The 21,887-nt window shown below is 38.9% G+C and overlaps 1 protein-coding gene across 1 annotated transcript in view; it reads left to right on the top strand.

Moving 5' to 3' along the window:
* acvr2ba (activin A receptor type 2Ba) overlaps positions 1-21,071 on the top strand; it is a 41,911-nt gene extending 20,840 nt beyond the window's left edge. Inside the window, exons 2-11 of the mRNA XM_067578148.1 lie at positions 7,572-7,779; positions 13,540-13,646; positions 14,075-14,223; positions 15,180-15,323; positions 15,410-15,553; positions 16,078-16,226; positions 17,356-17,470; positions 17,577-17,715; positions 18,984-19,114; positions 20,351-21,071. Of these exons, the coding sequence (XP_067434249.1) occupies positions 7,572-7,779; positions 13,540-13,646; positions 14,075-14,223; positions 15,180-15,323; positions 15,410-15,553; positions 16,078-16,226; positions 17,356-17,470; positions 17,577-17,715; positions 18,984-19,114; positions 20,351-20,572 (1,508 nt within the window). The 3' untranslated portion in view covers positions 20,573-21,071. The remainder of the gene's footprint in view (positions 1-7,571; positions 7,780-13,539; positions 13,647-14,074; positions 14,224-15,179; positions 15,324-15,409; positions 15,554-16,077; positions 16,227-17,355; positions 17,471-17,576; positions 17,716-18,983; positions 19,115-20,350) is intronic.
* Positions 21,072-21,887: the final 816 nt, after the last annotated feature.

The raw sequence follows: 21,887 nt of genomic DNA, 5'->3' as shown, positions 1-21,887 counted from the left end.
AGATAGATGATAGATAGATGATAGATAGATGATAGATAGATAGATACATAGATAGATGATAGATAGATAGATAGATAGATAGATAGATGATAGATAGATAGATAGATGATAGATAGATAGATAGATAGATAGATAGATAGATAGATGATAGATAGATAGATAGATAGATAGATGATAGATAGATGATAGATGATAGATAGATGATAGATAGATAGATAGATGATAGATAGATAGATAGATAGATGATAGATGATAGATAGATAGATGATAGATAGATAGATAGATAGATAGATAGATAGATGATAGATAGATGATAGATAGATAGATAGATGATAGATGATAGATAGATAGATGATAGATAGATAGATGATAGATAGATGATAGATAGATAGATGATAGATAGATAGATAGATGATAGATAGATAGATGATAGATAGATAGATAGATAGATGATAAATAGATAGATAGATAGATAGATAGATAGATAGATAGATGATAGATAGATAGATGATAGATAGATAGATAGATAGATAGATGATAGATAGATGATAGATAGATAGATGATAGATAGATAGATAGATAGATAGATAGATGATAGATAGATAGATGATAGATAGATAGATAGATGATAGATAGATGATAGATAGATAGATAGATAGATAGATGATAGATAGATAGATGATAGATAGATAGATGATAGATAGATAGATAGATAGATGATAGATAGATAGATAGATAGATGATAGATAGATAGATAGATAGATAGATAGATAGATAGATGATAAATAGATAGATAGATAGATAGATGATAGATAGATAGATAGATAGATGATGATGAACTCTGGTTCCTCTGGTTTCATCACAGCGTTTGATGGTTTTTGCGAGGGTACCTGAAGAAACTTTCAAAGTTCTTCAGATGTTCTGGACTGACTGACCTTCATGTCTTACAGTAATGATGGACTGTTGTTTGTCTTCACTTCGTTCAGCGGTTCTTCCATAACATGGATTGTAACGTGTTTGTCTCTCAGATTAGAAATAATACTTCTCACACACGTCATCTACACTCTCTTCACCTCTGAAACAGCGAGGTAACGCTGTAGATTACAGCTTTACCAACGAGGTACCACAAAACCCCCTTACTGAAGAATAAGAGCTCAAATCCTCCAGCTGCTCTTCTGACTGCATCCCAACCAAACTGCTTAAATCTGTTTTTCATTGCTTTTTGGATGACCTGGTTAACATCACAGTCTTATCTTTACTAACCAGGACTTTCATCCCCCCCTGCTCAAGTAAAACAACCTCAATGCATCTATGAGAAGGAACTATAACTATAGTCTCTAACCTTTCTTTTTAGGGTAAAATCTTTGAAAAAGTTGTATACAAACACTTATTCAGATTTCTAAGTGATAACAGTAGCTTTCACATGTACCAATCTGGTTTTAGATCACATCTTAGCACTGAAACGTCTCTAGTTGAAGAAGTCAATGACTTTAAATTAAACATGGATGCTAAGAAACTCTCAGGTCTTGTATCATTGGACCTCACAGACGCCTTCTACATGAAGCTGGTTCAGATATTTCCAACAAACTGTCATCAAAGCAAACAGCGGACTCTAAAATATGAAACATATTTTGGTTTGATTAACACTTTTTTGTTTACTACATGATTCTATATGTGATATTTCATAGTTTTAATGTCTTCAGTATTGAAGAAAAACCCTTAAATGAGAAAGTATGTGTTAAAGGTATAATATGTAATTATTCCACATTAAAATGTGTAAAAACAACTAGACCTGTGTTATATATGTTGTTGAGTTGTGTTCTTACATTATCCCAAATGTTTCCAACAATTTTCAAACTCAGAGAAATCTGTAATTTAATCAAAGTAACGGACCGTTTCATTTGGTCGCCTGTCGATGACGTCATACCTCCTCTACCAAAGAGTAAACACGCACCAGATGCATACGGCGGCGCTGTGTTTGTCCGCTACAATGGCGTCTACCAAAGAGTAACTTACACACATACAAGATAATACATCGGCGTTGTGGTTGTTCCACACAAACTGTTATAAATGGACTTTTATTCATTTTTAAGCCACAGTTTCATGATAAATTTAGGTGGTTTTTAACTATATCTTTTAGCCGGAAGAAGGATTTTAGTCATTGGACGTCTGGATCTTAAGTTATCAGAGAAATAAACTAGACAAACGTTAGCAGCAGCTCGGCTAACAGCCCCTCCAGGAAGTCCGGTGGTCACCAAACATCGTCGGAGAAACACTGATTTTTTTTAGGTGAAACAGCTTTATTCAGTGTTTTTACCTGTAATCTCCGGGTCCGTTTGTAAAAACATCCTGAATGATGAACACTGGAGTAATCCTATCCCGGTGAAACTGGTTATTTAACAACGAAGACAACTGCTTGCGTGTGAGAATGTCTTCATTCTTGTTCATTTTGAAGCTGAGCCTTATATGAGTAACTAGAATGAAGACTTTTTAAATACTAAAAGTGACTGGAATAACATGTTAACATGTCAGCTTTGTAGACTATATTCAGTATGTGGTGCATATAGATCAGAGTGTGAACGTCATGTATTTGATACATGCATTAATACTTTCTGATGTGAACCTTCACTTTTAGATCTGTGAATGTTTTAGTATTCAGCACTGATCTGTATCACATTATAAGCTTTGTGCTACTTTATATATTTCTGTATACTAAGAAAATACACAGGAAACACGTGTAAATCATGTGATATGTTGTCAGTTTTTGATGAGAACATAAATCTGTTGTCACAATAGAACAATACTATAAATTTGAATTTCACTTTGTTGGTAAAATCACACATCTGAACCACTGCAGGGATAAAATGAGCTCTGCTTCTTCTTATGTATATGCTAAATGTCTTTAAAGAAGCAGCCTTTATACCACTCAGGTTTTTTTTGTTTTTGGAAACAAATTGTTTTATTGGCATTGTTTTATTCCATTGGCTGGGGGACAATGATATAGTTTGATGTGGTTTGTTGAAAGAGTCCATGTTACATTCTGTTTGAATGTGGGTTGCTTTAATTCATCAGGGAAGGCTGGAAATTTTAACTTTTTAACTTTGAGCCCCCCCCCCACCCCCCACCCCCCAAAGGTCTCTAAAGGTCTCTGCACAGCCTGCATGTGAACATAAGAACATAACTTGAACATAAAGTGGAGATAAGTAGCCAACTAGTGTAAAATAACATGACGCTGTGGGCTGGTTTTCCTCCTGTCCTCCCCAATTTTTTGAGTCCCCAGCCGCCACTGCTGTGTGTGTGTGTTGGGGGGGGGGGGAGTGGGTGTTAAGTGGGTGGGGATGAGGGTGGGGGGGGGGGCTTGAATACTCCCACATTTCCTGTTGCCTAGCGACAGTTAATGCACAGATTGGCTGTAACATCTGTCACAGTAAACGCTGCCAAAACGCTGCTCTGTCTGTCTCTGTCACTGTTTCACTCTCTCCATCTTCAACTCATCTTTTATGTTGAAGATGATTTCAACTTTGAATTATTTTCTTTTTCTTCTTCTCTTCCTTTTTATATCCTCCTGCTGTGCTTTCATTTACTTCTATTTTACTTAAAAAGGACAAATATTCTGCACATTTCCAGCTCTATATTTATATTCTGGGGCTCTACTGGAATATCTTTACATGATTTCCAGTTAAAAACTCCTTATTTATCTTCTACTGGTCCTTTATGCAGCCCCTCAGTTCAGCCTCTGTCTGAAACAGGCCGTTTTAGCTCCTGTCTCTTTAAGGCCCCGCCTCCTGATGAGCCCACTCTGTTCTGATTGGTCAGCTTTCAGGAAGCTTCCTCCGGCTCCGGAGGCTACGTAAACAAACTATAGTAGCAGGATTTCACTTCTTTTTCTCCTTCTTTACTCCAAGTGTCAACTTCTCAAATCCATCCGAACATGTTGGAGCTGAACAACACATGGAAACACCTTAGCAACCACCTTAGCAACCACGTTAGCAACCACGTTAGCAACCAAGGCTACAGAACAGACGGCCGTTTATTGGCATGTGCAACAAAAAGTTGAATCATTACAAGAAAAAGTTGCATATTACAAATATGAACATCTGAAATATGAGAGCGGACAACGTGAACAACACATGGAAATGCCTTAGCAACCACCTTAGCAACAACCTTAGCCACCATGATTAAAGAAACGGACGCACGTTTATGGGCATGTGCTGAGCTGACGTCATCTCGTCGGGAAAGTAAAAAAAAAAAACATTTCAGGCGAGGGTTGAAGCCCTGACTTTTGACTTGCAGGCAGCATTTCTACGTATGTTCACCTAAAGTTTAACATCCGACATCAGAACAGGAAATAAATAACAGAAAACCACAAGAAGCAGAACATGTCCTCTTTAATGTTGCCATTTTCTGTCATTTTATACTTCTGCTCCCAACATTTCATAGAGATAAATAGTTTTACTGCACTACATGATAAATGGCTGCTGACTTGTTGTTGACTTAATATTATTATCAGCGTGGCTGTTTGAAAATGTTTCTGTGGACATTCATTCTTATTTTCTGACATTTTACTGACTAAACTGTTCTGACAGTATCCTATGAATTATGGCCATGTTGGATGATAGATATCCAGTGCAGGAAGTGAACAGTGGACAGTTAGAGTGCAGCTCATCTGACTGACCTTTATAATACCTGTGATCAGAATCTTTCCCTCAGATTTTGCTAAATCGTTCTAATATTGATGTTCTTGTGTGATGATAATGTTGAAACACTTAATTGATTAATGACCAAAAAAAAAGTGGCGATGAAGCTGATTATTAGTTGCAGCCGTATAAAGGTCGTTAATTTAAATTCATTCATTATTACATCTCCAGTGTTGTTGACCTTTAGCTACTGTGTGTAGAGCTGCAGTTCTGCTCCCTTGACGATGACCTCATTCTCATATGACCACAGAGGTCAAAGGTCACATCTGGCACCCATAACCTCCTGCATCCGAAGCTCTTTGATGACGGACGATCTGTAGCCGCTCGGTGTGCGTAGAAGAGTCCTGCAGTCTTAAATCTTGCATCTCCAGTTACCTGAAAAGACCTCCTCCTCCTCCTCCTTCCTGCGTGTGTGAGCGAGGCGAAGAAGGAATGCGGTTTATTCTCGAGGGAAAGAGAGAGGACACGGAGAGAGAGAGAGAGAAAAAAAGTGAAGATAGGAAGAGGGAAAAAGGAAGAGAGAGGGAGGAAGAGGAAGAGATTAAAGGTGGAGGTGAGAGAGTTGAGGTTGAGCTGCTCAGCAGGAAGAAATCACTGCTTCTTTGGTTTGTGTGTCACAGCGCACCAATCATCATCAGCTCCATCAAACACACTCACTAACATGATTTATTGAAGCTCATTTTACTCACAAACACTGGTAATAAAATCTGCAGAAGACATTTTCCAGTGTTTATATTTTCTGCAGATTCATCATCAGCTGAACCTGAAAACACTAAAAACAGTTTGAAGGACGGTTCACAACTTCTCACGTCTTAAACCAACAGTCAGGAGCCCAAATGAACATTAAAGCTGTTTTTCTTGCTGTAATCATTCCTCCTGTTCATACTGACCATTAGAAGATCCCTTCATAATGACCTTACAATGGAATCAGTCCTCCTTCTGTGCAAAAATGTATTTAAAAGTTTATCTGAAGCTGATATGAAGCTTCAAAAAGATCTTTTAATGAACACTCGCATTGTGCTGTATTTGCTAAGCCACGCCCACTTTTCCAAGCAATCCAATCACATCTTTAAGATTTGATTTGAATCCCTCTCGTAACTAAACTCCGCCCATATATAATTCTGTTTCATGCGTCACATGACCGAAGATAAAGACGCTTTATTTTCACTGTGACTTTAAAAGCTTTTTGGTAAACTCTGTTCCGACTCGGAGAACCAACATCTGACATCGGTCGGTTCCACGCTGCTAGCAGGCGTCTCATCGTTAGCTATGTGTACGGAGTTATAGAGTTAATGTTAATTAGTTGCACAGACGTTAGCCAAACTACAAAATTAAACAGTAAACGTTCTCTGATGTCTGTACACTCGTTCAAAGATAGAACTTTTTATTTTGATATTTTAAAAGTTAGCAAATGGATTCTTCCCTTTTCTGCTAAACATTAACTAACTGTCATATTTCAGCTGAGTAGCTACTGACCGACAGCTAGCGCCAAAGGGTAGAAAACAAAATCTCTAACTTACACTTTTAAACAAATGACGTAAATATTTAGATTTCCAGAGCGATTAATGCTGAATAGAAGGTCCTTCTGTCAGTGTTTAAAACTATAACGTCAGCTAACAGAACACTGTTAAGCTACAACAGGATCAGTTTAGATGATATCTGATGTCTTCCGCTTTATTTGTAAGACGTGATGTGAGTTAAATCAAATAGCGGACGTCACTAAATATAATTCCACTTTTGAAAATAATGAAAATAAATCTCACAGTAATGCAGTTACAGTAAATCTGTCTGGTTTCATAGATATAGATCAATTATCCAGTTTATAATTTATTAAAAACTTTCTAACCAACATTAGTTATATGTCTAATCTGTAATAATAATGTACTTCAGTATTATTTTGTTACAGTTTTCTCAGATGTTGTGTATAGTTAGTTAAAGTGGCTCAGGAGGTACAGCAGCTTGTCCACTAATTGTAAGATCGGCGGTTCGATTCCCGGCTCCTGCGCTCCACATGTAGACTGATACTGAACCCGTCATTCCTCCTGATGGCTGTGAATGTCTTCTTAGGTTAGATCCTGATGAGCAGGTTGGCACCTTCATGGCAGCCATCAGCGTATGAACAGGTGAATATAAGTGCAGTCAGTTTACCATTTAAAGGGAGATTTTGACCTCTTCCAGACCAGAGTCACTTATCACTCATTAAATATGTTAGTAATGACTCATGAGCAGCAGTAATTCTCCGTTAAAGGCGTCTTTAACGAGTCCAAACCCTCCTGCTGTGTAGAAATACGAACCATCACTCTGTGAGATTTTCCTTCGTTCTTGTAAAAAGAACGACTTCATTCGACTGATTCATTGACTGAAGAGTCTCCTCATTGAACTCCCACAGAGTCAGACTCAACTTTTTTTTTTTCAGTCCAGGCTTTTGTCCAGATGTCAACAGCGTTGCTGAAAGCTTCCTTTGAGAGCGCGGCTCACCTGTTGCATGCAGGCAGACAGTCGGGCTCATTATGCCGCCTCTTTTCTTCTCAGTCTGTGCTTTAATAAGATGAGTGTGATTAGAAAGCGCTAATGGTGTTTTTGATGGTGGCGTTAGTGGTGTTGAATTATGGGGGGGGGGGGGGGGGGGGGGGGGGGGCTCAGGTCAGGGTCGACGCCCACGGCAGCTTTTAACTCCGGATCTTTCAACAGTTAGACGAGAGTGTCTGTTTGTGAACGTTTTATGGTTTATGTGTGTAGTTATTGTTGCTAAGCGTATACTGGGAGGCTTATTGAAGCCTCTGCAGCTGCACAGCGCCCCCTGTTGTTGTCATCGCTTAATAAAAAAACACCTTTCCCTCCCTAACTGTGTGTGTGTGTGTGTGTGTGCCGCAGGACTGAGCCATGGGGAGGCCGACACCCGGGAGTGTTTGTACTACAACGTCAACTACGAGATCGAGAAGACCAATCAGAGCGGAGTGGAGCGCTGCGAGGGCGAGAAGGACAAACGCTCGCACTGCTACGCCTCCTGGAGGAACAACTCGGGCTCCATCGAGCTGGTGAAGAAAGGCTGCTGGCTGGACGACTTCAACTGTTACGACCGGTACAAACACACACACACACACACACACTAATATCATGTGACACTGCAGACGGCGTATAAGAGGTTGTTTTCAGCAGCTTCCTGGTTCTGTACAGTTCTAGTGGTAGAACTGGAACGATTAGTCCAACAGAAAGTTCATCAGCAAAAGTTTTAACAATCAAAATCAGTCCAGTCAAGGAGTTATCATAGAGTTATCTTTTCTGGGATTCTGACAAAATAAAATCATCTGAAGACGTCACCTCGAACTCGTTAAAACTCGATGTTTTAAAGACAAAATGATTAATCTGTTAATTGGAAAATAGTCAATGGATGAACCAATGATTAATATGATAATTAGTTGCAGCCCTAGTTGACGTTTTATCCGTTATCTATCTATCTATCTATCTATCTATCTATCTATCTATCTATCTATCTATCTATCTATCTATCTATCTTCTTTCCTGAACCTTGGCCTGACCTTAAAGACTCACTTCCTGTTTTATTATTGGACCAATCAGAGCTCCTGAAACTCAAGCTCATCGTTTCAAAACTCAACACGAGTCTCAGTGATCCGAACAAATATTTTGGGACATGTGATTGCTGTCGGGCCGCTATGATTAACTACATTTATCATGGTGTAATTTCATTGGTTCTTACTGAAGACTTTAAAAAAACAGCTCATAAATCTAAAGTTTCATGTTTAAAAAAAGGTTCGGGGTTAATTTCCTAAAACAAGCTGGTCACTGTAGATTTTAAGCAACAAACTACAAGAAACAAACAAACAAGAAAAATATAGAATATCACCAAACTTAAACTTTAAACGTAGAAAAACCTCAATATAAACAGTAGAGAAAAATCTCTGATGGTTAAGAAATGGATCATATTGGTCACTGCTTTACACCAAAAACACAAGATTGGAACCTGCTATCACCTCAAATCTGAAATTAGAACATTTTTATCATCTTCATCATGTTTTATTGGTGTTTTTATAAACTCTAACTCTCCAGATGTGTCAGTAGTGTCTGTAAACGCAGCAGGTAAACAGAAAGATATTGTGTCATGTTCAGTTTCGCTGCAGCAGCTGTGACAGGCACACATTTCCCATCATCCTCAGCATCCCCCAGCTTCCTCGCTGCCCCCCCCCCCCCCCCCCCCCCCCCCAGTTTGATGACAGGTGCTGTGACTGGGCGCTGTGTAAACGCTCAGGGCTGTTTTGGCAGCGACGGCGTTTGCTGGTGATGCAACCGCACAGTGACAGCAGGGAAGACAGCAGCACTCTCATTCATCTCAGAATATCTTTATGTTCTAAGAAAAGGTCTTAAATGACTCATAGTCAGCTTTAATGTGCTTTATAGATGTTATAGGAGGAGAAAGTGTCATTTCTTTATTTTATGTGAATCTGTGTGGGGATTTTAGTAAATCATCTTCTGTGTTGTCCTTTAAACCAAAAACCTTTGTCTATATTTAAAAGAGATAATTGGGATGATTGATGTTAATGTTGATGCTGCTGTGTTTGAGTTTTTTTAAGTCGGTTTTTATGTCAATCTTACAAAAAAATTAAATTGGAAAAGAATGAATCCATATTCTGGTTCCAGACCTGAATCACTGCCCTCGTCTCTGATTTATATGTATAATAAAGTAGAAACAAGGTCTTTCTAGTATGTGGAAAGACAAACATTAAGTATGGATTCAGAAAACTTTCATAGTTAAAAAAAACTTTGAAGGGACATTTTATGTTTTAGGATCTTATATTTCCAATATTTCCACATAAATACTGAGCAATACTAATAATTTAATCTAATTTATTATATCCGATAGTGTAAGAACATCCTGCTGGAAGGTTCGACGAGAAGATAAAGAAAAAATAAAGATCAGAAAATGGATTAACAATGTCTCCTGACCAAATTACAACACAGAAATAACCCAGAAACATTTCTTCTCAGAAACATTTACATTTAGATATTTCATGTTCACATCCAGAAGAAGTTGCAGTGATTGAGAGCAGAATCAGCTGCGTTTCATGGATCAACAGCTTCACAGGCGACCAGCAGCAGCAGAGAAAAGTGCAGCTCTTTAGATGATGCAAGTACTTCTGTTCTCCTCAATAATCACGCCTGAAAGATCAGTTTGACACCAAAGAGCAAAGAGAAGAAAATGGTAAAACAACTCTTTTTTAAACAAGACGTTGAAGATCAGCGCTCGCAGCCTTCCTCCTGACAGAACTGATGCCGCGAATTTCACATTTTTCCCCGAGGCGTCAGAAAAAAAACCTGCTATTTGGGTCAAGTACAACTGCTGCCAGACTACTGCCATGATACTTAGCATTCCCCAGATGCTGTTTGATTGACAGGTCTGCTGTCAGTCTGACAGGAAGAGGAGCATCGCTCACATACAGTACCTGATCTCTGGAGCCGTGGAAGGACAGTATCTCAACTTTTTCTAATGTTTAACTGCATAATTTCAGCAGCAAGTTCTGGATTTTCTAGTTTATAATAGAATACCAAAAGCGCTGTACAATCAAAATAACAAAAGCCACAAATAAAACACAATAAAAACATAAAGATCAGTTCAACAGACAAAAAGACAAAGAAAGGCAACTCTCATAGTGAGTTAAAAGCCAATGAATAAAACAGGCAGTGTTGGAGCCAGCCTAACATGCAGAGGCGGCTACAACTGCAAAGGTACGATCTCAGCTGTGCTTCAACATTGATGCTGGGACAACCAGAAGCAACTGGTCCGCAGACCTGAGTGACCTTGATGGGACGTGTGGTTGTAAAAGGTCGGACAGATAAGTTGGAGCCCATTTAAGGATTTGTAGGCAAACAATAAAATCTTAAAATCAATCCTAAATCGTACGGGGAGCCAGTGGAGGGAAGCCAGTGGAGGGAAGCCAGCGCGGGGAAAATGTGCTCTTGCTTTTGCGTGTTAAAAGACGAGCCGCAGCAGTTTGGACCAACTGTAAGCGTGAGACGGAGGCCTGGCTAACACCAACGTAAAGGGCTTTACAGTGGTCATGTCGGGATGAGATAAAAGCATCAAAATCATTAAATGATAAGAAGGACTTGGCCTTAGATAAAAGCCTCATATATATATATAAACTCCTGCTTTACAAGAAAAAAGACCAAAGAAGGAGATAAGAGACGGAGAACTCAATATATAAAAACAAGTGTACAAAAATGTATTAACATATTATTATATATGCTTTTACTTTTCAAACTTGTAGTCTTCAGCTCCAATGATGCTAACTCAAGTGACATCATCAGCGACATCATCAGCCCCCTTTTAATCATTAAGAACAGGCTAGTGGTGAAAATAAAGATTTAAAGGGTTCATATTTTGCTATTTTGATTTTCTGTCATTTATATCACATACAGTCAGATGTTAAACAAGTTCAAAGTTCAGAAACTTGAGATGAACGTATGTAGAAACGCTGCCTTCAAGTCAAAATCAGGGCTTCATTCTGCTCAGAATGCTTTGATTGCGACGGTTTTTTCTACCTTGCTGACGAGCCGATGTCTTGGTCGCTAAGGTTGTTCCTAAGCTTGTTGCTAAGGTGGTTGCTAAGGTGTTGTCTACTCTCATATTTCAGATGTTCATATTTGTAATATTCAGCTTTTTCTTGTAATGATTCAACTTTTTGTTCTCGTATTATTATTACTTCTTTTCTATTAATATGTCGGATGATTGCACATACCCATAAATGGCTGTCTGTTCAGTAGCCTTGGTTGCTAAGGTGGTTGCTAAGGTGGTTGCTAAGGTGTTTCCATGTGTTGTTCAGCTCCAACATGTACGGATGGATTTGAGAAGTTGACATTTGGAGTAAAGAAGGAGAAAAAGAAGTGAAATCCTGCTACTATAGTTTGTTTACGTAGCCTCCGGAGCCGGAGGAAGCTTCCTGAAGCTGACCAATCAGAACAGAGTGAGCTCATCAGGAGGCGGGGCTTAAAGAGACAGGAGCTAAAACGGCCTGTTTCAGACAGAGGCTGAACTGAGGGGCTGCATAAAGGACCAGTAGAAGATCAATAAAGAGCTGGAAAAGTGCAGAATATGTGTCCTTTAAGGACTGAGATTTTAGTGTAGTGGTGTTTTTATTCATCCTCATTTTAAAAATATGTGAAGTTGAGTTTAGACTGGAGTTTCTGTTTGGTTGTAGTTGCAGGAGAGCAACAGAGATGGCAGTAGCAGCAGGAGCTGAATCAGTTTGGGGTGATTCAGGTTGAATTCAGGCTTTGAACCAACAACCTCCTGGTCACATGGCTGCTGCTGCTACTGTAACTTACACATCTTCCTCACTGAGAGATGAAACAGTTTGGGTTCATATGAGGACAGACTCGGCCCCGGAATCCCAGAAGGCTTTGCTCTGTAGTCTCCAGGATTAGTGTGCACTCCCTTTGTTCTGTTCCTGGAAGGACTGACAGGAGGAAGAGGAGGAGGTGGTGGTGGTTAAAAATGACAGTGAAAAAAAGAAAGGAGGAAGAAAGAAGGAACATGAGAATAATAAATAAGCAATGATTAGGTTGAGCTGTTACCTTTGAGGAGTAAAATGTTATCATAACTGAAAGAAATGACAAGACACAAGTTGCAGAAAACACAATTTTCCATTAACCTTGCTGCTATTTTTAGTGGTGGAAGTGCAGTTTTAGTCTGGATTTAAGGCTAAAAACAGATAAAAATAGTGTGGAAGTCAGATGGAGGTGGACTGTAACAGCAGCCTGAAGGTCCAGAGTGTGGAGGAGTTTCAGTTTGAACTGTGTTACACATGGTGGCTTGATAAATGAGTTTCTGTGCTGATGTGAAGCCTCTGGTCTCTTATGATGAAGCGGCCGACAGAATCCAATTAGAAGGCTCTCTTTCTCTGTCTCTTCAGCTTTCTCCTTTCTTTTTTTCTCTGTCTTATTTCCTTTTGATGTGTACGGAGCCTCTGAAGTCCCAAAAGATGTTATTTTATAGTTATGATGTACTTTGTACAAATAAATGTCTTGTTAGCACAAGTTATCGTGTTCACCAAAAAGTAATATATTTCCTACACGTCATCTTGATAACACATATTATCTTGTTTGCTCAAATTAATATATTTTTGCAAAAATTGATGTTTGCACAAATTATCTTGCTCACGTTATCTTGTTCATACAAACAATAATCTTGCTCACACAATTTATAATCTTGTTCACACACGTTATTATCGTGCTCACACACATTATTACCTCGCTCGTACAGTTTATTATCTTGCTCACAAAGGTTATCTTGTTAGCAAAAATGATCTTTTTTTGTATAAGTCAATATGTTGTTTGTTAGTTATTATCGTGTTTGTGCAGGTGTAATATCTTATTCATGAAAATGTATATTGTGTTCACATAAGATCCATATCTTTAATTAATTTGTGTACACAATATAAAAGAAATATACTCTTTTAGTAACTTTGAGTACTGAATAGTTGGGGTTCAATGTACAATAACTATATTTGTACGATAATTAAAGCTCTTTGAATGATGTACGTTCACAAATGATAAAACCTCCTGTATGTACAATGATTTACACATTTGATAGTGGAAATGTTTTTCATCTTTAGGGACAGTGATGTCGGTTAGTTAGTCAGTCCAGAGTGAAACGTCTCAGCAACTATTTTCATTAATCATCTTGTGCCACCTGCAGGTCAAATGTCTAATCTTTCAGTGTCGAGGTTGTGATCACTCAGTCTATAGTGAGTTCATGTTTGATTTAATATTTTTTAATAGATGTCAGCAGGTTGATGTTGTTTTTTTCTCTCTCTCTCTCTCTCAGTCAGGAGTGTGTGGCGACGGAGGAGAGTCCTCAGGTCTTCTTTTGCTGCTGTGAAGGAAATTTTTGCAATGAGCGGTTCACACACCTGCCTGATGTCACCGGACCACGTGAGTCTGTGTGTGTGTGTGTGTGTGTGTGTGTGTGTGTGTGTGTGTGTGCGTGATGCCACACCTCAGTTTGTTCTTCTTTTGCCTTTTGATATGAAAGCGTGTGTTTGTATTTCATGGTATGTCATTTAATTTCTCTCTGATTGTTTGTGATTCATGTCATCAATTAATTACTCAAATGTACATTCAACAGAAAGCACTATGTGTGTATGTGTGCATGTATCTAAAACAGTTAGTGTGTGTGTGTGTGTCTATATTTAACATTTATTGTATTTTATGATGCAGTGTGCTTCATTTTCTGTTTGTACATATTGATGAAAGTGATTTTTTTAAATGAACATTTTTGTGTATGTGTACTTTTTCTGGAATGTGTATGCGTGTGCGTGTGTGTGTGTGTGTGTGTGTGTGTGTGTGTGTGTGTGTGTCAGTGATCAAAGCCCCGCCCCCCAGTGTCGGTGTGTTAAACGTGATGATTTACTGCCTGCTGCCGGTTACCATGCTGTCTGTCGCCCTGCTCACCGCTGTCTGGATGTACCGACACCGGAAACCTCCGTACGGACACGTGGACATCACAGAGGTACACACACACACACACACACACACACAAAAGAGAGGAAATCAGTGAGGGAGGAATAAAATAAGAAAGGAGGAAACATCAGATGACATCACAGCTCCCTCTTGTGGTAGTCTGGTGGTACTGCAGTGTTTTTCCTCACAGCTCAGCACTGAAATATGTTTAAAATAAACTCAAACACTGAAATATTTAATTAAAATTCATACAATCCGGATCCTCAGAGGAATTAAACTCTGAATCTATTATTCTATAAATCTATTTGTTAAAATGAGCCACTCAGTTTTTAGAGGTTTATATTAAGTATCTCCAGTGAATCAGAGTTTTATTTATTTATATTTTTATTAAGTATTTCAATTACATTTATTTTATTGATTGTTGTTTTTTTTTTTTTTACAGCTTTGTGTCTTTTGTTTGTTTTATTTAACTTGTATTACATTTCATTTAATTCCAGGTATTGTTTGACCATTTATATCTGATACACTAAATTTACTTTATCAACAACAATTTATTCTTTTATATTTTTGCCCCATTTTTACTTTTACAGTTTGGCAAACGAGGATGTTTTCACATGAAGTCAATATTTCGTTCCTGTCCCAAAAATAATCAGGGATATTTAAGGAAGATGTTTAAACTTGATTTTATTTGAAGTAAGATATTCAAAGTATTTTGTAATCATAAGAAAACAAATTGTGGTATAATTACAATCATGTCCTCTATAATCATCTGTAGGTTATGGTTTTGGACATTTTTAAAGTTCTTTTAATTATTCAAATATAATATTTATTATTTCAGTACATCAGTCATATAATTCTGCTGGAAGATACTTATATACTGTACCTTCACACAGGCATGTCCTTCACCTGCAGTCAGCCATACGATGATTCAAAAGTCATAAATAATTTTACTTTGTCATTTTAGCGATGAAAATAAATCACTGCTCTCCTCTCTGTGTCCTCCAGGATCCTGGTCCTCCTCCTTCCTCCCCCCTGCTGGGTCTCAAGCCTCTGCAGCTGCTGGAGGTGAAGGCCAGGGGGCGCTTCGGCTGCGTCTGGAAGGCCCAGATGATGAACCAATACGTGGCCGTCAAGATCTTCCCCATCCAGGTACCGAATCATTTTGTTTCTGATGGCAGCAGCTCCTCCGTGTGTTGTTTTTATATCTTGACACCTCCTGGTCTTCTTTCTGACAGTACAAGGAGTCATGGCAGAACGAGAAAGACATATTCATAACGCCAGGTATGAGGCATGAAAACATCCTGAGGTACATCGCTGCGGAGAAACGAGGGAGTCACCTGGAGGCTGAACTTTGGCTCATCACTGAGTTTCACGAGAGGGTGAGGAAGAGAGCAGAGCTTCTGTTTGAAGTTCAAATGTCTTGTTTAGTTTCAGTTGTGTTACAAGCAGAAAATGTCCTTATTACAGCTGCACGGTATGCTAATGCTACTGCAACTTTTCATTAAAATGCAAAAACAGTTTGACAGCAGGACATATAATCTGCATCTCAGGCTTTCTTTGATGGTTTCCTATAATATTTAGTACAACAAGTTGTATTTAGTATTTATATCTGTGCAGAGGGGAGTCAGTCTCTCTTTATCTCCACTGTGAACTGGAGTTGTGAGTTTTAACAGGGTTTGTAATTTAAAGGGGTTAAAACCAGTTAATTTCTGGTAGAAACAGGTTGAAATATCCTTACTGCACTGGCAGATTTTTTATTTGTTGCGAGATGAATATGAATATAATATGAAATTTTAGGACTCAGTTATAGACAGAAAGGACTTGAAAAGAAGGAGAAGCTGGAAATCTATCAGATTTGATGTGATTGATGTTGTGATGAAGAATATACTCTTTGTCTCTGCAGGGCTCTCTGTCAGACTTCCTGAAGGGCAACATCGTCAGCTGGTCCGAGCTGTGTCACATAGCCGAGTCGATGGTGTGCGGTCTGGCTTACCTTCACGAAGACATCCCCCGACAGAAAGGAGAGGGACCAAAACCGGCCATCGCTCACAGGTCTGCTTCTCCCAGCGTGCCCTTGCAGAGCATTTTTGTTCATTTAAAGGACCAGTGTGGAGGATTTAGTGGCATCTAGCGGTGAGGTTGCAGATAGAAAACAACTGACACTCTGCTGCCTGTGTAGATATAAAGGGCTCATTCTAAGGTGGTTATACCCCAATTAAAACAAAGTTATTTTTGGTAAACAGAAAGTAGAGACACAGCAATACAACAAACACACCAAAAACATATCGAGTCATCATATTAAAACATCAAAAACAGAAACGGGAGAGATAATCAGGCCTGGAGATATGTGAAGATGATTGAAGCCAGGCTAAGGCGGGGACAGGATGAATGTTGGAGGTATTGTGGTAAATCAATAGCAGACTATGTTCATGTATTTTGGGCTTACCCTTTAATTCATTTATATTCGCAAGAGATTGCTAAAGAAATAAGGAACATTTTTGGAATAGAAGTTGATCGCTCTTTTGTCACGTTATACCCAGCAAAGTACGGTATAAAGGCGACCAGGCAAACCCTCCATCAAAGGATGATATACACTGTATAGAGAAATTGACATTTTCCTTAAGACTACGATCTGATCAATATATAAAATACTGGAAAAAGTGGACCACACAGTCTATAAGTGCGTAAGGAATGTATCCCTGCTGATGTGTTCAAGATGGCGGCGCCCTGTGGAGTGAAGCTACTCTAACAGAAACAAAGCGTAAAGAGAATCTAAATGAAACAAAGGCAAAAACTAAATAAAAATCCCACCAAAGAAAGCCAGTAATGCAGTTGATGAAGAATGTAGGAGATCAGAAAATCTCTGAACTTCATGTCAGACGAGCTTTTCCTGTCGTTCCAATTTGATGCACATAATTTTTTTATTGACTGGAATGGTATTATTTCGTTAGCTGTGTTGCTTTATTGAGTTAATACCAATGTCTGGTCTTAATTTCATATGAATAGCTGCACTGGAAATACTGTATATATATATATATATATATATATATATATATTAAAACACCAAATCAGGTCCATGCAGCCTTCATATCTCTCAATAAATAATCTAGTGAGTCAGGTAACTTGTTACCTGCAGAGTGATGGGATTTGATGTGCGATACTCTTTCTCTGTTTCTTTCAGGGATTTTAAGAGTAAGAACATCATGCTGCGTTCAGACCTCACAGCAGTGCTCGGTGACTTCGGCCTCGCTGTTCGCTTCGAGCCAGGGAAACCACCTGGAGAGACACATGGACAGGTAAGCTGCTCTAACTGACGGTGGCTGTGGAGAAGAGTCAGTTGAACACTGAACGTTGTTTAATTTGTGTGTGTGTGTGTGTGTGTGTGTGTGTGTGTGTGTGCAGGTGGGGACCAGGCGTTACATGGCTCCTGAGGTTCTGGAAGGAGCCATCACCTTCCAGCGAGACGCCTTCCTCCGGATCGACATGTACGCTGTGGGCCTGGTGCTGTGGGAGTTGGTGTCCCGATGCAAGGCTGCTGATGGTAACACACACACACACACACACACACACACAAACACACACATACACAACCACTCATTTCCTTCACAGCAGCAAAAGAAGACCTGAGGACTCTCCGCTGTCGCCACACACTCCTGACATCTATTACAAAATATTAAATCAAACGTGAACTAAATATAGACTGATTACAGACCAATTTTTTAATGTAAATTATGCAAAGGCAAAAACATTTTTAGTTTCAAACGTTGCTATAATACTGAAGTCATTTGTCATCCATCTGCATGTTCTATAAAATTAAATAATACAGTCATATAATAGTTTAACTACATTGCTCACCTCTAAATGTAAGGTAAGATAAAAAGAGAAAAGAATAAATTAAGTTATAAAGCCTGTAAAAAAAAAAAAAAAACAACTGCTGAGGTTGCACTCAATGCTGCACAACAGTGCCGAATTATTATCACCGCTCTCACATTACTAGGGGATATCATTTATTCAGTATGGAAAGTTTAAACAGTATATAGACTTGTGTCACATATTTAAGACCTTCCTCCTTTAAGCCACTTTGTTAACCCATAAGAACCTCTGGTGACACAGGTGTCACCAACCCTTTCAATGTTCTGGAAAATTCCTCATACAGCTTTATCCTTGATTTTAACTCATGTAGTCCCTAAAGTGACATCTACTGAACATCCTGGTGCAGTCATGTGACAATGTGTGAATCTGTGTACCCATGACATCACTTCCAAAATGGCGGCGGTGTGCCTGGTCAGCAAATGTGACAGAACTAGCTAACTTTAAAAAGCTTGGTTTTTTTTTTTTAGGTAGGTTTCAACCCATTTAACAATTCTGATGCTTTAATAAGACGTCCTGTATTACATTTAAGCTGTTCTGACCACATTTCTTGAACAAATTGATATAAAACAAGTTATGACATATATGTTACATTACAGATCTTTGACACTGAAGGTAGAATTTCAAAATAAAATCAGAAATGTGTTCCTTGTGGTCCATTTGGTCTGTTTTATATTCCCCGTAATTTTCCTTAAAGGAGAAATGGGTCCAGGTTCTTATGGGTTAAACTTATGGCCAGGAACAAGTTGCCATGGCGACTGTATTGACCCACACAGCAGTTTAAAATCAAACATGGTTAAAATCTACTCAGATATGAACTCATGTCTGACGTTTTTATAGAAGTTGCGACTGTTGTCATACAGCTTATAAATGGACTTGATGTACATCAGATGTAAGTGATCGTTAATGAGGACACGTGTGTGTGTGTGTGTGCGGCAGGTCCGGTGGACGAGTACATGCTGCCGTTTGAGGAGGAGGCCGGTCAGCATCCGTCACTGGAGGATCTGCAAGAAGTCGTCGTCCACAAGAAGATGAGACCGGCCTTCAAAGACCTGTGGCTCAAACACAGCGTGAGTACAACAACCACACTAACACTTAACGTCTCCCCCTTTTTATCATTAATAATTAGTATATAAAGAGTTAATAACTTGTTTATAACTCACTATAATGTAGCTGTCAGCAGATATAAGTGTTTATTAATGTACTGTAGCTGCTTGCTGCTGTATAAACAGATAATGAATCACATATAACACAGCTGTGGTGATATAATATGTCTTCATAGGAGACGTTATAATAAATACTGAACATTAATAAACACTTATAAATGTCTTTAAATCTACTTATAATGACATTACAGTGAGTTAAAAACATGATTGCTTATATTGCCTAATGGGGGGACTTTTTAAAATGAAACATGAAGCAACTTATGAGTTAACATATTTAAACTATTGTGTTTGTCCACATTAAGACCACATTACCCATCAGCCCCTGCTGTTTTGAGTCCTTTGGTCTTTTTCGGTCCCTTCACTCTTATTATATTTTAGGTAATTACAAAATGTAAATACATTGAAGGGTCATTGCTGAGAAAACAGGGTTTGATTTAATGGAAGTGTTAAATATTATAATTTTAAAGTTTGGTTAATTTTAGGCAAAAAACTTTTAGGAGATGGGATGTGAACTCACAAAAAAATGAGTGACTGAGAATACTTTTTAGAGCTGAAATGATTAATGCCAATGAATTGATTAGGTGATTGAGAAGAAAATTTAATTTAAATAGTTTTGGTTCCAGCTTCTCAAATTTGAATAAAATGCTGATTTTCCTCGTCTTCTATGATAAATTGAATATCTTCAGCTTTTAGACTGTTGGCTGGACATCAACTTGGGTATTGGTAAATTTTGGAGAATATTTTTCAATATTTGCTGACATTTTATAATTCAAAACAATGAATCACTTTAAGAAAATCAATGTCAGATTATTCAATAATGAAAATAAATGTCAGTAGCAGCGCTAACAGTCTCCCGTCTCTCGTAATGCGAAAGACTTGTAAGATTTAATAATTGAAGTATTTTGAACTGCTCTAAACATTGTATTTACATCATATTCAGTGCATTTCTCTCCATTGAAAATGAAACGATCAAGTTATGTTTTGTCTTTATGAACCAAACAAGTTATATTTTGTTCTTGTTTTAGCGTCACCCTTTAAAAACAAACAGTTGTATTCATTCCCCCTGCCCCTGTTGTTCTAAGTCAGACAAACAAATGATTAAAAGATAAATCCCTGGACCGTTTCTTCTCCTCTCTGCAGGGTCTGGCTCACATCTGCGAGACGGTGGAGGAGTGCTGGGATCACGACGCCGAGGCTCGCCTGTCGGCCGGCTGCGTGGAGCAGAGGATCTCCCAGGCCCGCCGCCTCACTACCACCATCACCCCGCCTACCTCCGACCACAACACCCCGCTGGTCTCCACGGTCGCACCCGTTCCCATGGTAACCAATGTGGACCTACCGCCCAAAGAGTCCAGTATATGAGTAAAAAAAAGGAAACTAAACATAAAATTAAATTTTTTGGAGGCCTGACGTTACCCGAGATTTTCCGGAAGTTTGGTTAAATTTCCTCTGAAAATGGCTGAATGACACTAAAACACACACAAACACGCACACACACAACACATCATCTTCTCTCAGTGGAACTTAAACCACCAATACTGCGTGAAAGCAGCTGCTATTTTATCTCTTTGGACTTGTGTTTTTTTATCCGTCTTTTATTTCATTCTCTCTTTCTCTCTCTCTCTTCGTCCTTTTGGACAAATATTACCAGCACACGTCCTCATTTTTCCACTTGTGTCTTGTTTCTTTAATCACGTGTTTGTGTGTTTCACGAGAAAACAAAGCAAACATGTACACACATACACACACTCACACACACACACACACACACACACACAGGAAAACCCAACACTGAAATGCATTCAGGTCCCGACTCAGTGAATGCTCTTCTATCTCCAGGTACATCAGTGACGACTTTCATTACCTTCGCAAATTTTTTACTGCTTTCTTCGCACATTTTTCTCTCCGCTGTCTTCTTCTACTCCTTCTCCAGAACTGGACATATCTACCTGGCAGCATCACAGCCGCGTTGCCTAGCAACCATCTACCATCAACCTACCGTTGGGACTTTTTTTTTTTACTACAATGCTGCAGAACCCTTGTAGGAACGCGATGACTGTTACACAACCAACAAATGCTGACAGCAAACTTTTAAAAATTTTGTTTTCTACCTTTTCTTTGACTGTTTTTCTTTTCTGTTTTTCTTCTGCAACGATACGTTACTTTTCACACACGACAAACCTTCGGATCCAACGGGTTGTATCCAAAATGACAAGAAACAGGTAGTACGGTCAGAAGGAAAGACGTGAAAAACAAAAACCAGGAAGACTGGACAGTGTTCGTTTTTATGGGAAGGTTTCCTTTCTCTCTCTCTCTCTCTCTTTTTTGTGTTCAACTGTTATAATTTGAGGTTGAAGACCGAGAGAACTCTGACGGGATTGGTTTTCAGGAACCAGGAGACAAACGTCTTGCATGCAGAGATTTGATTGGCTGACTGCGCCCAACCACAGCATTTTGGTTGGCTTGGAAATAAAACTTCTCAGGTAACCAGGACTACAGGGGTCGGGGAGTCAGGGGTTCGGTGGGGAGGAGGGGGGGGTTCAATAAAATGCGACACCTACAAGTTTCTAGTCTGGAGGGGGCGGGGCCAACAACAGGTGTGGCTGATGAAAGACTTTGGCGGGAGGGGCTTATCTGAGGGTGCTCAATGCCTATTGGCTGTCCTTAATATGTAATT

Source organism: Thunnus thynnus, chromosome 21, assembly GCF_963924715.1.
Source record: "Thunnus thynnus chromosome 21, fThuThy2.1, whole genome shotgun sequence".
NCBI classification, from domain to species: Eukaryota; Metazoa; Chordata; class Actinopteri; order Scombriformes; family Scombridae; genus Thunnus; species Thunnus thynnus.
The sequence above is the reverse complement of the archived record's forward strand: the minus strand, read 5'-3'. Positions and strand labels throughout refer to the sequence as shown.